The sequence below is a fragment of the Pristis pectinata genome, chromosome 10, assembly GCF_009764475.1.
Source record: "Pristis pectinata isolate sPriPec2 chromosome 10, sPriPec2.1.pri, whole genome shotgun sequence".
Lineage (NCBI taxonomy): Eukaryota > Metazoa > Chordata > Chondrichthyes > Rhinopristiformes > Pristidae > Pristis > Pristis pectinata.
The window spans coordinates 37,778,756-37,795,487 of NC_067414.1; the positions used below are offsets into that span (position 1 = coordinate 37,778,756).

The 16,732-nt window shown below is 40.9% G+C and overlaps 1 protein-coding gene across 7 annotated transcripts in view; it reads right to left on the reverse strand.

The window, feature by feature from the left end:
• klhl32 (kelch-like family member 32) overlaps window positions 1-16,732 on the reverse strand; it is a 178,322-nt gene that overhangs the window by 93,620 nt on the left and 67,970 nt on the right. For 5 of the 7 annotated variants that reach the window (XM_052024799.1, XM_052024802.1, XM_052024806.1 and 2 more), the window contains one exon: window positions 7,964-8,062. The exons of the other annotated variants lie outside the window; for them this stretch is intronic. In XM_052024799.1, coding sequence (XP_051880759.1) covers window positions 7,964-8,062 — 99 coding nt within the window. The remainder of the gene's footprint in view (window positions 1-7,963; window positions 8,063-16,732) is intronic. 7 annotated transcript variants of the gene reach the window in all.

Consider the following 16,732-nt stretch of genomic DNA (forward strand, 5'->3'; position numbering starts at 1 on the left):
CAATTGTTTTATGTACTTCTCCTGTGCTAATACACATAAGAAAATAAAGATATGTTGGAAAGACTAGAAAAGGCACCTTGGAACTATCCTCACCTTAGATCCCTTATTCAGTATTTGTTGTTATACTCTTATCAGATGGATTTCCAACATTAAGATAAAAGGTTCTTCCACTTTTGATTAAGCTTACAAGTCTGATGTAATAAAAGCTATCTTTTCCAAATCCTAAGATGCGTGGCTTTCCAACCAAGATTCATCATGATACTTCCAAAGCAATCATTTGTATCAATCACTACCTCCTGCCTATCCATATGTCAAGAAATCTTTTAACTTACCGCATCAAACTCTTATCTTCTCTATCTTCACATCTTCAGGTTCAAGGGACACAGGTTATAGTTGAACAAATCCTTACCAATCCATTACCAGATCTGGCATTACTTAAATCCATTCTAGGTATGTATGTTCCAATGACAAAGCCACCATTTATTGTCCATCTCTTCAGAAGGTGGTGCGAATTGCCTTCTTGAACTACTACAGCCCATATGGGAAGCACTTCCACACTGCTGTACAGTAGTGAGTTCCAGGATTGTGATCCAATGATGATGAAGAAATAGCAATATCTTAAGTGTGACAATGTGTGAGAGGATCTTCTGTAGTGTGTTCCCACGTGCTTTAACCTTGGTACTCTGGTACCAGATATTGTATGTTTGGAAGATGGCATTTTCTGCAGTACATAGATGATACCCAAGGCAGCCATGGTAGCAAAGGGAATGATGGTTTAAGGTGGTCAATGGAATGCTGATTAATTAGGTTGCTTTGTCTTGGATGGTGTTAAGCCTCTTCAGAGTATCGCCAAGCTAAGTGGGTGGGATGAACATGACAGATCATATGATATTTTATCACAAATCCTTATGACATAGATGGATGCCATCTCTCAGCAATACCATCATCTAACATATTTCCCTATAAACTATTCTCTCACAGATGCCCATTAACACTACCCTGATTTTCCCACCACCCACCTACACCAGGGACCCAAAACAGTGGTCTGAGAAACTCCAGTAGTGGTATCCTGGGGTAGGAATGATTGTGTTCCAACAACTACAATCATCATCTTTTTTGTGATGTATGACTTCTACCTTTGGAATTCTTTCCTCTTATTGACCACTGATTTCAGGTTTATTACTACAAAAGAAAAACTACTGCTTTGAAGCCAAGAATATGTCCCTCACCTTTCAAATTCAGTTCTTTTATCAATATTACTGGGTTGGGACCAGGACAGTAATGAGATTTGGACCTTAAAAGGTCCTGATGGAACTTATACTCAGCATCAACGAATGGGTTATTAGAGAGATGTTACAGGAATATGGTTTCATAATGGTCAAGTTATTGGACTATTAACGCAGCAGCCTGGATCATTGCAGCTGAGGAGCCGAGACTCAAATAATCGTGGCACAAACTATTAGATTAATATAAAAACTATCAGGCCCACTAATGTCCTCCAGGAAAGAAAATCTGTTGTCCATACCCAATATAAGACTCCAGAGCCAATATGGTGGATCCTAACAGCCTCTATGATGCAGATAAGTTAGAAGTGGACAATAAATGCTGGCATTGGTATTAACATCCTAATCTCATGAATGAATCTTTAAAAATGCCATTTGATAGCATTATTGAAGACCTTTTGCATCACTCTGTGGATAATTGAGAGTAAGCTAATTAAGCTAATTGGTTGGATTTGATCTGTCTCTGTTTTTATGGACAGGGACTATGACAATTCTCCACTTTGTTAGACAGATTCCAGTGTTGTAATCACTGTGGAATAATTTTCAAGCAGCACATCTTGTTTAGGATTACATCTTTAGTACTACATCAGAAAATCATCAGAGCCCACTACATACAGTCCACTCACTCATAAACTGAATTCACTCAAGACTGGCTTCTGTTTTGGTGGGAACTCAGCAGGGACCGAGGAAGATTATTGACTTAAACATTTACAAACACTTCAAACTTAAGCACACATTTCTGGGCTCAGCCATAATTGAGAATGGGGCTATTTATTGAGCCACTCTTCCCTTAATTCCTCAATAGCCTGCCATCATTCATGGTTGGATATGGCAGAACCACACTGCTTTAACGTAATTTGTTACTTGAAGGTTGTTTGGTTCAGTCTGTGGCATGCTGCCTCCACCGTTTAGCTCCAGCACCCAGGAACTCCCCACCCTTTACCCCAGAGCGCACTGAGATTCTCAACTACCAACCACCCTCCCAAACTCTCCAATCCCATAAATTCCCTATTGCCCCAACTCCCTAACCCCAACCACCCCGACTCACCAAGTATTTCTGATCAACCGAACGCAACAACCCCATCCCAATCAGCTTGAATTCCCTGATTTCCCCCCAAGTGGGGGTCCTGCTCTCCCCTAACTCCACCCATCACCTGCAACAAGGCACCAATCCTCAGCCAGCTACCAACTACAACTCCACAGGCCCAATCATGCCCTTTCCCCTCCACTCACCCTTCCTCAGCCTTGGAGTTGCCAGGTGCAAACATATGTAGCACACACTCAACACTGCTAATGAAATTTATAGTGTCAAGCCAGCAACCGAAAAAGGCAATATCATTCCATGCACTGACTCACCGTGCACCTATTTGGGTGTGCAATAACAGAGCCATCCTCCCTAAATGAACCTTGTGAGGCATAAGGATTCTTACCGCCACCTGGCACTTAATGGTTACCACTAATGATCCTATCATTTTATTTCAGCTGTATTGATGGGATTTGAACTTGCATCGCTGAATCTTTAGATAACGTCATTAAGTTAAAAATCCACTAACCTAACCACTATTCTACCTACTCCATCTCACTAATAAACCATGATGGACCAATTTGCCTCCTTCTGTGTAGGAATAGTCCACGGTTTTTGGAATTAGCTGGTACCCTGTAGAATGGGACAGCCAAACCTTTTCATGTTCTTGAAAAAGTGCTGCCTTCTCTCACAATTGTTGTCCAGTGTGGCAAGTAATCCAAGTAGTGTTTAATGTGTCTGTCACCTCCAAACAGACATAGTACACTACTGCCCTCTGTCAAAAATTGACAAACTCTATTCATAGCATTTATATTCATGCTCTCTATTCAGAATGCCCAGTTTTATCAACCAGGAGTAGGTGGAGTGTAGTTGGAGACACCAACAATTTGATTTATACTTACAAATTCCAACATAGCACAACAATGCATTTTTGTCCTTTTGACCTTGCCTATTGGTTTTTCCACTGCTTCTCCTCATCCTAACCTTACAACTTTCACCAAGTCTGAAAATGTCTGTGATTATTTCAGAGTCTGCAAATAAACTCCAATATCAATACTGCCCAAATGCAATAATTTACCTTTAAATATCTTTCATTCCAAACAGCAGTCTTTTCAGAATTGCATGGTCCAGATTAAGCAGGCCCCAGTTCATTACACCCCTGTAAAAGACTCAAGCTGTGCAAGGAGCATGTGTAATTTATTAAAATTAGCTGACCTTGCTGGATTCACCAAGGTCAGCTCCCCACTTCAATTCCATAAATGCATTTGCATATTCAGCAATCCCAAAGTCACTTTCCATGGGACTGTGGAATCATTCCCTTCTGTCCTAACCTAGTCTGCTTTCTGATTTCAGGATATTACTGTCTGTTGGGTAGAAGCACTTCAGGAAAATTGCCCAGGCTTATTAGAATTATGTGTGACTGTCATTCACTTAAAGTCGTTGTAAATGATCACATTTCTTTCCAAAAATTCAGCATGCATGAAAAGAATTGACTGAATAATTTTCAATTAAACCAAATGGGAAACATCAAATGAGACTGTTTTATGGTTGTTAGGAGCTTTCTGGTCACTTGTTTCCAATGTACGGGGAATAAAAAAATGATTTGCCATAGGTAAGAAGTGCTAAAACATTGCATACAAAACATAACAAATAGATAAAATGAAGAAAGCTTCAAGTATTTGTACACATAATAAGAAGGCCAACACCAGAATACATGAGGCCTCAGAGGAAAGGAGAAAATGTGGGAGAAGTACATTGCGTTGCAAACTAATTACAAAGACGGTCAGGCCATCAATTGATTGAGTTCAGAGGGCATAAAGCCAGCCGAGTACAGGGTAAAAATCGAGGAATTTTTAATTTTGTAAAGAGATTTACATATTCACATCATTCTCAATTCATTTACAAACATTCATTAAATTAAAATATTGTTATTTTTGTCCAGAACGCACTCAGGACCCTGGAGGGCCTCCTGAGAACCACTGGACACTGTGTGCTCTCTCCCCAGGGACACTCGGGCACCAACGAAACCTCCCGAAGTGAGGCAGACAGTTGCTTCGGCTGGAAGCGTCAACGGACTGCTGCCAGGCCCAGGAACACACCAACGAGGAGGTCCCTTGACCAACTTTCCCACCTCCACCCCCACTTCTCACATTTGGTATACACATGGAACACTGACTCCTCCAGGCTGCAGAAATAACAGGAGGCCTGGGAGTCAGTGAACCAGCTTAAAAACCTTGCACATTTCTGAGCAATGCTCTCCACCCCATGTCCCCATCGTAAAGGGGAAGGGCTCCCAGATAGAGAGACCACCATTAGGAATCCTCCTGGATGGCAGAACAGACCACCATGGCATGTCCAGACAGCAATCAAGGATGAGGAAGTGCAGTCTGTGCAGGAGCAGCCCATACAGAAAACACCTATGAGCCTCGAGAAATGGCACAGAGGACACTTCCGAGAGATGGCTCATGTTGTGTGGGACCAGCTCCTGAGGAGCGTTTTGGGGCCTGGGTCTGATGAGCAATTCCAGCTGAGCAGGGAGCAGCCTGGCTGGGATCGCCCCACATTCATGAGCCCTTTCGATACCCATTGCGATGGGACGGCTGGATGCTTCGGTCATGAGTCCCAGTGGCATGCGATTCGCTCCTTCACTGTCCAGTTCGTTCCTTAGTCCAGCCACCCTGGCAACCAGAGCAGTTCCCTCTGCCGGCTGGGGTGCACTCTGACTGGAAGTGACCATATCCCAGACTCTGAAAAGGTCCCAATAAAAGAGAGGAAACACCTGCAGAGCAGCACGGCTGATGCTCACCACTGGGACCTGCATGTCATCCTAAAGGTAGTGCTCTTGGCAGAATAAGTACATCGTCAGCACACACCTTCTAGGAGGATGCTCAACGTGCAGGTCTCTCTGCAGAGTCCAAAGGCAGAGAGTCGCCACCTGGGTTTGGACACATACCAACAACTGACCGCACCCCTCAAATTAGGAGACTCAGAACTGCAGCAGAAAACCAGTGCTTCCTCTTGTCCCCGAAGAAATCCACCAGCTTCTTCTAGATTCCGGCAAGAGCAGGGGGTGGGATCAAAGTGACCAACCAGTACCACAGCATGGAGGTCACCAGTTGGTTTATAATCAATGCTTGGCCCCTGTGGGAAGGTTTTTGTTGTATCCAGGATACTCTGTGCTTGCAGCGGCTTCAGTGTTGTTTGATTTGACTTGAGATTGATGCAAATACTTTATTAATAAAAATAATAAATTTATTTTTAGAAGTTGCATAAAAATTAACTCATTAGCAGGACTGCCTAGGCAGTCATTTTGAAATAAACAAATCTCACTCAGTTTTGACGATGGTTTTGATTCAATCATTGATACTCAATGTTTCAAATGTTAATGTCCCAGATTTCCATGCAAGTACTTTCAAGCCTGTGATCAGTGCTTCACCCTTGCTGAGTGACTCACCCCCTGACATCTCAAAGACCTTCTGCCAACTGCAAGACAAAATTCAGCAATCTGATGGAGTACTTTCTACTTGCCTGGATGAGTGCAGCTCCAACAACTCTCAAGAGGTTCAACACCATCCAAGACAACAACAGTCCACTTAATTGGCACCCCATCCACCACCCTAACATGACTGCAGTGTGTCTCATCAACAAAAAGCACTGCAATTGTTTGTCTAGTCTTCTCCAAACAACAGCACTCAGATTCTCTACCATCAGGAAGGACAAGACTTCAGGCACATTAGAATACCACCATCTGCAACACTAACCCGGTTTGAAAATGTAATGCTGGTCTACACCTTGAAATTGCCTACCCAACAGCATTTTATCTTCACCAGAAGAACTGCAGCAGTTCAAGGTGGCAGCTCACCATCACCTCCTCATAAATAGTTAGGAATGGGGAGTGCTGGCCCAGTCAGCTTCACCCACAGTCTAAAATAATAAATAAATTGTTCCAGACTGACTGAATGACAGATGGTGTTACACCTGTCATTAACTCATCTGTTCGACTCCATATGAAGTGCCAATGCAGGCCTAATCTTGCTAGGATTCCCTCACATTATGAGGAAAAACATGATGATGCTGGAGGAACTCAGCAGGTCAGGCAGCATCTGTGGAGAAAAGCAGGCGATCAACGTTTCGGGTCAGGACCCTTCTTCATGTGCTTTTTCTGCTTTTCTCCACGGATGCTGCCTGGCCTGCTTAGTTCCTCCAGCATCATCATGTTTTTCCATCGAGATTCAAGCATCTGCAGTCCTTTGTTTCTCTTCCCTCACATTATAATGGGAAGTATCACTTGGATCCTGCAAAAACCCATCAGGTCAATGGGAACTCTAAGACTGTGGTTTAATCTTTGAATTATTTATAGCTTTTGTATATGTTTTTAAATAGTTATTTTTTTTACAAAATATTAGAGACATATAGAAATTGTTAAAATGCCTCTCAGCTTTCCTGACTTGGCCCCAGCTTTGCTAGTTGGGAATGACTGTCAGAGACATTTCCCGGTTGGCCATTCTCCGCAGCGCTGGACTCGTGGTGTGGAATGACCAGCTAAATTGGTGTCTGGCCCACGGAAGTGCTGGTGAAAAGGGACGGCAGGCGGTGATTGTGGACAGAAGGCAGGGTCCAGCACACCTGGTCCTTTAGTCTCAGTTATTTTTAATATCTTTACCTGGTTTCTTTTTATTCCTGCAATGTAAGAGAGGCGAGGTTGATGGAGGAAGGAGGAAGTCACAATGTCAGTATTTTGCATGTCCTTGGCTCTCAGAAGTAGAAGGAAATAAATCAGAAGTGTTCTGATAAAATGGATGCCTTCACATGAAATCGTGGTCCTATTTCAGAAATGAGATACCATTGTTGTTTGCTAGCAGCAGAGGTCTGGAACACCTGTTCAAAAGTACTGCTTTGTAATCATTTTCTTAAATATCACTATAATCTGGGAATACCAAGTAAAAAAACAAACCCCGTAATATTCTTTAGCTACGTTCAACACCCCTTCCTCATTTCTGTTTCTCCCAGCAGTGTAGGAAGGATCAGGGTGGGACGGAGGCTGGTGCTCCCGGCGACATTAGATGGGATGCCCCCTTGGCTCTCAGAGAGAAAAAGGGGAAAGAACAAGTCAATGGTTAGTTGTGGGCCTTAATGACAAATTGCAAATTAGAGCAATTACCTGCCCCACCTGCCCTAGACCTAAATGTTTCAAATATTGCAGAATCCTTTTTAGCTAGCTCTTGTACAGGATACACTGCCACACTATCTAGAATTGAAATTTATTAGTCAACCATAGCTCTTTGACCACTTTCCAATTCTCTCTTTGGCCATTCAATGTGTACTTATGGGATCACTTCAGCCAATGCACAAGTTTTCATATAAATGAATGCTAAAATACATCTTCTACCCAGCTGGCCCTTCTGTAAATCGTCTGCTGTATACATCTTTAATAATGCTAAATGAGAGTTGTCCATGTCAGAACAAGAAAGAGAATTATACACAAGAGAGAATGAGGGTCCTTCAGAAAATATTTGCTTCAACCACCTTCTATAATGCACACTATCTCAATTGTTTAGCTTTTCCTAAACTCCAAAAGAATATGCAACCTCGTCGACTTGTACAGTGCGATTTCAAAGGCAGCAGCCTAGTGTAATGAAACTAAGTAATGGCTCACCTGGATTAGATAGTGAGAACAGAGTTTCAGGAGCTCCAATAATTGAAGGTGGCTTCCTGCTGCAAGCACATCTTGGACTACACCTGGCTCCAGTAAGATCTGAAAATTAAACATTTCTGGTGTTTAAACGAGGCTGAATTTTGTTTTATTGCAAATCACAGGAAGCCATCCTGCCGGCTCAGTAGAGGAGGAATCCAGTAGTCCCACTTCCCAGGCCCCTTTCCACAAGCCCGAAAATACCCTTCAGATATTTATCCAGCTCTCTTTTGAATACTAACATTGTATCTGCCTCCACTACTACCCCTGCAGTGCCTTCCTCACCCTAACCACTCACTGTGTAAAAATTCTTTTCCTCAGGTGACTTTTGCCAACCACCTTCATTCTATATTCCCTGGTTCTTGACATTTCTTCAATGGGAACAGTTTCTCTCGACTCACTCTGTCTACTCTCTTCATGGTTTTAAACAACTCATCAGACTTCTTCCCAACCCCTTTCAAAGAGAACCACCCCAGCATCTCCAGTCTATCCACATAACTGAAGTTACTCATCCCCGAAATCATTTTAATGAATCTCCTCTATACCCTCTCTGAACCCTTTACATCTTTCCTGAAGTATGGCACTCAAATTGGGGACAATACCCCAATTGTGGTCAGACCAGGTTCATTATGATTTCCTTTCCCTTGTATTCTATACCTCTATCTATCAAGCCTAGGAACCTAGATGCAACCTGCCCTTTCACTGTCAATGGACTATACAAATAGTCTCCCAGACTTCTGTTCTTGTACCCCATTTTGAATTGTGTCCTCTAGTTTAGGTTGGCTCTCCTCATTCTTCCTACCAAAATATAACACTACATTTGGCACCCAATCACCCATTCCACCAACTCCAAAAAGTTCATTACTAACATGTCTCAGCTCACCGTCTCCAAGTTCTATGTGCTCTGTAAATTTGGAAACTATGCCCTACACAACGATTAGTATATATTAAGAAAAGCAGTGATTGTAATAATGACCCGCAGGGGAACTCCACTGAACACTTTCCTCCAACCTAATTTAAAAAAAGCCTTCTGCTATGACTATTTCCTATTATCTCGCCAACTTCAGTTTCCCTTTTACTTCATGACTGTCAAACTTGATGATAAACCTACCACGTGGCACTTTATCAAATGCCTTTCGGAAGTTGACACTTTCCTCCTTACACCTCTCTGCTACTTCATTTAAAAAAAACTCCATCAAGTTAGTCACACAAGATTCACATTAACAAATTAGAACACAGAACATTACAGCACAGTACAGGCCCTTCTGCCCACAATGTTGTGCCGACATTTTATCCTGCTCTAAGATCTATCTAAACCTTCCCTCCTACATAGCCCTCCATTTCTCTATCATTCATGTGTCCGTCTAAGAGTCTCTTAAATGTCCCCAATGTATCTGCCTCCACCACCTCTGTCAGCAGTGCGTTCCACGCATCTACCACCCTGTGTAAAAAAACTTACCCCTGAAATCCTCCTTATATCTTCCTCCAATCACCTTAAAATGATGCCCCCTTGTGTTATCCATTGTCCCCCTGGGAAAAAGTCTCTGACTGTCCACTTGATCTATGCTTCTTATCATCTAGTACACCTCTATCAAGTCACCTCTCATCCTCCTTCTCTCCAAAGAGAAAAGCCCTAGCTCACTCAATCTATCCTTCACTAATCAAGATTCACACTTATCCAAATGATTGTTAACTGTGTCTTTGATTATTGTTTTTGGGACTTTTCAAACCGACAAGATCAAACTCACTGATTTTTAGTCACTGGGTTTATCCCCTTGCATTTGTTTTTAAAATAAAGGTGTAACATCAGCAAATTTTCCATTTCTCATGCACTCTCTCTGAATCTACAGATGTTTGTTGGATTATGGAGAGGCCTCTGCAATTATTTCCCCTACTTCCTTCAGCAACCTAGGATACAACCCATCTGGAATCTGGACCAAGTGATTTATCCACTTTAAACCCTGCTGGCTTTTCCAGTAGTCCCATGTTTCGCTCACCCAGAATCTTCCTTTGCTGAGATTAGAGCAACATTTCTGGTTAAAAACTGATTTAAGATAACCATTTAGCACCTCTGCCATGCCTTCTGCATCCATGATAAGATTTTGGGGTTCTGATTGGCTATACCTTTCCTCTTACAGCCTGTTCATATATCCATAGAATATTTCTGAATTCCCTTTTACATTGGTTTTCAGTCTTTTCTCTTGCTCTCATTTTGTCTCCTTTATTTCTTTTTTTTAATTTCTCCTCTGAACTTTGTGTCATCAGCCTGGTTTTCACCTGGCATTCATCATATACTTTTTTTTTGCTTTATTTTTCTTTATGTTTTTGGTCAGCTGGGGAGTTCTGCCTTTAATTCTCTACCATTCTCTGTCAAGTGAATATATTAGACTGCAGCTAAACATCTCTGCCTTTAAGGCTTCCAATGGTTCAATTACAGTTTGGCCTGCCTGGCTATGTTTCTAATTTACCACAACTGGATCTGTTATCATCCCACTGGACCTTCTCTGATCGACTATTTTTACTTTTTCCAATGCTATTCTAAATCTTATGTTATGCTCGCTGTTTCTTAGATGTTCCCTTGGTGGTACTTGCTACCCTTGTCCTAGATCATTTCCCAGAACCAAGTCCAACAATGCCACCTTCCCCACTGTGCCATAAACATACCGATCAAAAAAGTTCTCTTGAACACATTTCAGAACCCCCTCTCCCTATTACTGCTATCTCAAAATTTAGCTAGTTACAGCTCCCCATTATCTGTACTCGATGACTTTTGCACAACTCTGCACCTTACCTACAAACTTATTCCTCAATATTCTTCCCACCAGTTGGCAGTCTAAGGAATGATTTCAGCAGTGCAATTGCACCCCTGTTTCTTAACTCTAAATAGACAGATTACATTCTTTATCATTCCAGAATATCCTCACCTTAAGCACGACAATATTCTCTTTAACCAATGGTGTCACTTGCCCTCATTTCCTCCCATCCCTATCTTTGCTGAACAGTTCATATCCCACAATATTTAGGACCCACCATCAGATACATATTCCCCTCCCCTCCCAGCATTTCAAAGGGTTCAATCCCTTCATGACTCCTTGATCTGCTCTTTCATCTCCAACTGCTACTCTTTGACATATAGACTTTTCCATGCAACCACCAGAGGTGCATCACCTGTCCTTTTACCTCTTCTCTTCCTACCATCCACGGACCAAAACAGTCTTTCCAGATGCAGCTTGCACTTCTTCCAGTCTCGGGTCTTGCATTGGGTGTTGACAATGTGGCCTCCTCTTTATTGGATAAACCAAACACGTTGTTTTGCAGAGCACGTGCACTCAGTCTTCATGAGTGACCCTGAGCTTTCGGCTGTCTGACACTTTAATTCACCATCCCATTCTGACTTCTGTCTGTAGCCTCCTGCATGGTTACAATGAGACCCAACTCAAGCTAAAGGAACAACACCTCATCTTCCATCTGGACACATTGCAGCCTGCTGGAGTCAATATTGAATTCTCCAGCTTTAGATAACTCACTCTTTCTTTCCGTTTGACTGGGAACTGTCCATATTTGCCTGCTGTCATTTACTTTTTCCTTTTTGGCTTACTAGGCACGTCCCAGTTGGCCAAACTGTACAACATTAGCATCACTTTACACGGACAAAGTAGCTTAATCTGATTTTAACTGCTGCTTAATGGCCACATTATTTCACCCTCAGAGAAATTCCCTTTGTTCCACCCATCACCCTCACCCAGTTTGTGTTACTTTGACTAACTAGGTTTCTTCCTTTCTCAGTTTTGACAGAGTCCTGGACCCGAAATGTTAACTGTTTCTCTTTCCACAGATGTTGTCTGAGCTGCTGAGCTTTTCTAGAATTTTCTTTTTTATTATTTTAAATATGGAACCCATTTCTGTTGCTTTTTTAGCTGGGTGTCTGTTACTGCCACAACATTAAAAGCTCATGTGGTTACTTGCACTTTCAGCTCTGCAACCTTGTTTAATATGCTACTTGAGTTCACATACATCCACTATAAACCCACTTTAGACTTTCTTGTACTCCAACTTAGTTTGATTTTATCTAAAAACTTTTGATTTATCTTTTAATACTTTTGGCACCTTGGAACATCCCTTTCAATGATACCCTCCTGTGCTCATACCCCACCACAGTTTTAACCTTCCCCATTGCACAAGTAAACCTGCCCACAAAGGAAATTTGATCCAGTTCTCTTGAGGTGCAAAACATCCAGCCTGTACATGTCTCACCTAACCCTGAACCAGTTCCTATGCTCACAAATGTAAAGCCTGCACTATCTCTTCAGCCAAGCATTCATCTGTGCTATTCTGTTGCATATATACTCACTGGCGTGTGGTACAAAGAGCAATCCAGAGGTTACCCCTTTGAAGTCCTGTTTCTTCATTTCTCTTCTAACTCCTCTTAATCTGCCTGTAGGACCTCATCCCTTTTTCCACCTACATCTTCTTTATTTTTCTGTATTGCTCATTGTTCTAAATTACATATGGATTATGACACTGTTCAACATAAACATTATCAAAATAAAAGTGCAATACTTTTAAAACCATCATGATGCACAGTAAAATCACAGATGTCCCTAAGGACAGAAGGTCACACGGTGAAACAAAACCAAGCAGCAAACCAATTAGGTACAAGGACAAATCACATAAAACAAAAAAAACTTAACAGAGGAAGGGAAAATAACTCTCAGGAGACCAGAACAGGTATTGACCTCAGCTAAAGGCAAGAAAAGCTACTATCAGAGCAATCAAAATCCCACTATGAAGATAGTGGATATCTGCACAGGAATTGTAAAATCTCTTTTTAAGCTTGTTTAGGAGTCAAGAATCATTAAAAACTGCAGTTATAAAAAGATTCCTCAGGTGAATGGTCACATTCTGACTGAGCTAGAAACAGCTACCTTGCATTGATCTACATTACAGTAAACCAAGCTCATTCTTCAACAGTTGACACTAAAATTGTAAGCGTCAAGGTGAACATAGCAAGAGTGAGAAGTTTCAATGGAAATCAAGGATTCACCAAAAGATGTTCAAAAACAAATGTACCATCTATTACTTTTTGTCCTGCCGAGTGCACACTACTGATATGGACAGTAAAGAGGCTTATACTAATGTTCAATAAACCAAATGTAGAAAATTATAGATCCACACACTCGATCATAGGCTAGCTGGTAAAAAAATATACAAGGTAACTGGCCTAAAAATTAGATACTCTCTGGATATGGGCACAGAAATTGCAGTACATGGTGAACCTGTGACTGGAGGAGTTCAGACAGCATGCCAACTTTATGCTGCCCTTTGAGTATGATTTGTGTGTGCCGTCACCACACCCCATGCTTTTTCACTGTCTGCACTCAAAAGCACAGGATTGTTCATGACTTGCAATTCTTAGCTGGTATTGGTTTAAGGCTACTAAGCACTTAAAAGAAAGCTGGATAATGTGTGGAGCTGATATTGGGATACTGCAACCGAATCGGACTTTGAAAAGAAAGACTGATTGACCATGAGCCAGCCAAGGTCTACAGGTTTTTGGATGCTGCACTGTTTTATTTTAAGGCAATTGCCACTGCAAAAATTAAGTAACTAAAAATATACCAAAAGCTACTGTTCTGCAAAAACAAAAAAACATTTTGAACATTGTTTTCTTCAGGCAGGTGCGAAAATTGATTATTTTCACTGGAAACCAGGAAAAAATTAAATTTAGTGTGTTACACAGTGGTTCACATTTTCCAGGGTTTCGTCATGAACTTTTATTGCAGGAAAATAGTGTTGTACAGCAGAAGCAGGTTGGTAGAGGACCAGTGACTTGTGGATTTTGTGTGCAAGGCTCATTCTCTCATACATTTCATTAAACACGTCAACAATGCCTTGGAGCTCAGCCTTCGAGTGCGCACCAAGGGTTGTTCGCACACTGCTGCTCAATTACAGAGGTGCAGGTAACTTTAGTTCAGGACTGTAGTTGCCATAGGTTGAAACAGTTTCCCATAAGTTCTGAACATTATTCCACTCCTGCAACTTTGTTGGAGGCAAGATAACAGGAAAACAGTAAGAACAATTGGAAAAAAAAATGTTGGGCAATGAAGCTGCCTTGCTTGACATGGATCTTCACTGAGATTGGCTCTACTATAGATACATTGTTAAAATCATGTGCTATGTGCCATCATGAAGCAAATTTAAGCCAGAGAAAAAATTCTGTGGGCAGCTAAATTTGTAGATCATCCCCACGTTCCCTTCTGATTGATGGGCATCAAAGGCTTCAAAAATAACACCTTCCTGGGCAAATTAAGTTGCTGAAAAGCCCTGGTGATGCAGAGACCGATGATGCAGAAAAAAATCAGCTGAGATAACCCAAGGTGTGATCTAACTGAGGTTTATAAAGTTATGAGGGACATAGATAAGGTAGATTGTCACATAATTTTTCCAAGGGTAGGGGAAATTAGAGGATATAGCTTTAAGGTGAGAGGGAAAATATTTAAAGGAGATCTGAGGGCAAGCTTTTATGCAGAGGATAGTGGGCATAGGGAACAAGCTGCCAGAGGCAGTGGTTGAGGCAGGTACAAGCATAGCATTTAACAAGCATGGATAGGAAAGGAACAGAGGGATAAGGGCCAAATGCAGGAAAGTGGGATTAGTTTAGACAGGTATCTCAGTCAGCATGGACAAGTCAGGCTAAAGGCCTGTTTCCGTGCTGTAAAAGTCTATGACTCTGAAGTGTGAAACCAATTGTTATAATTGCTTCATGTGCAAGGACTAGCATTTACATGACAAGCCTCTAAAGTCTGTTTTATAGTGACCCAAGCATCAAACCCCCACGTTCAATAAGAGAACAAACATAGGCACAGTCATCATGGAAGAGGTCCTACCGATGTCGAAGGCTGAGTAAGCATACAATATAGAATTAAGGCAACCAATAGCGGAAGCAACCATTTGTAAGTAAAGATGGCTTGGGAAAACTTGTAGTGGGACCAAATTCAGCTACAATCTGCTGATATCCAGACTCCAAGCATTAAGTCAACATTCTCAACAAAATACTTGTGTCAGGTTTTATTGGTCTTCAATCATCAGGTGACCTTTTTTTATACATGTCATTCATGATTTCTTGGATTTCTTATTTTTTTCTATTTGATGAAATCATTAATAGGATGCTCCAGAAAATGGAAGCTAAGAAGTAAACATATGGGATTGAAGGGATTACAACCCTAATAATATGGTCATGGTTCCGTTCTCAATGAAGTGTAAAGCGGCCCAAATATTTATTACATGGACCTCCACTCCACCAGCTTCATTAAATTTGCTGTTGTTTGGTAAGAAATGTAATTGTTATTATAATTGCACCTGGGCTTGTGAAGCTTTCAGCATGTATCAATATGCTTGAGGGACCAACCTTCAAGGTTTTTCCATCTGCAGTTCCTGGACAATGGTGAGCAGACTGTGTCATTACTTTTGTTATGCATTGTGGATTAGTACTTCAAGAAAGAAAAAAGGTATTGCAACTTGTCAAATAAAATTATTACTTCTGCTAATATTTTAAACTATTGTTGATGCAATAAACTTTGGTTATAACCACATTCTGATCAAAATGAACATTTTCAGAGCAAGTAAGGTATTATAGGATTTTGTTGACCTTGCATTTTGAAGTATATATTGGCACGTATAAGCAGCCAGCCAACGAGAACATTAAAAACATCTTTTTAGCTAACATCAAAAAAATGTTAAATATTAAAATGCTTTTCAGTTTCACTGTGATACTATTAATGAATTTAGACTGTCCGTGGATTTTTTTTGCACTATACACAATGTTAAATAAAATTAAACTACACTAACAACTCAGTGAAGGGAAAATACATTCACTAACATTTTATTTCACACACACAGGAAAGTGAAATACTACCATTTGAAGATTATTCACTTTTTCTCACAAAGATTTAGAAGCTGAAGTTGTCTGAAAGGCAGCTGTGCTTAAGTAAATTGATTTATTGCTTCCTTTAACTCCTTGGATCTCCCCACACCAATATAATAGCTGTAAACTCACAACTAGATTACTGGCAGCCAAGAAGTCTGGTGATCAGCTCCCACCAACACCAATCCTATTTTTTTCCTTCATTTTTAGTCTCCGCATATTATTAGCATGTTAAGTTACAATGAGGACTGGCAGAGGGCGTGAATAGAGTTGGACATTGGACAAATAGTGGCTGACATTTGAATGCAGAAAAATGTGGGAATCATTAAGTTATGGAATTTATGATAAGCAAATTAAATACCCCTGAAGTGGTGTGAATGAGCAGATGGAGATGCATGTAAATGCACAGAATAAACAACTAGATTAGCTCTTATGATAAAGTTGGGTATTGTTAACAGTTTTGGGCATTACAATATAAAAGTAAAGGAAAGTCTGCACATTCAGTAGAATGTTACTAGAAAATTATTACTTAGAACCTTCAGTGGTTAGGGAGTCTTTAACCAGTGTTGAGATGCTTAGGGTTTTTACAGGATTACGATCACGTGAATATTCACTCATTGATTGTCCCTACAGAATAGTGTCAACAGAAGGCTATAAGATTACCACAAAAAGAATGAAAGGAAGTTAGAAATAATCTCTTTACATTGAAAATTCCACTGCTTTCAAATGTAAATCATTGTTGAAGAAGTCGATAAATGATTTTTAAAGAGCAATATTTTTGTTTTTTGTTTTGTTTATGGGATGATGAT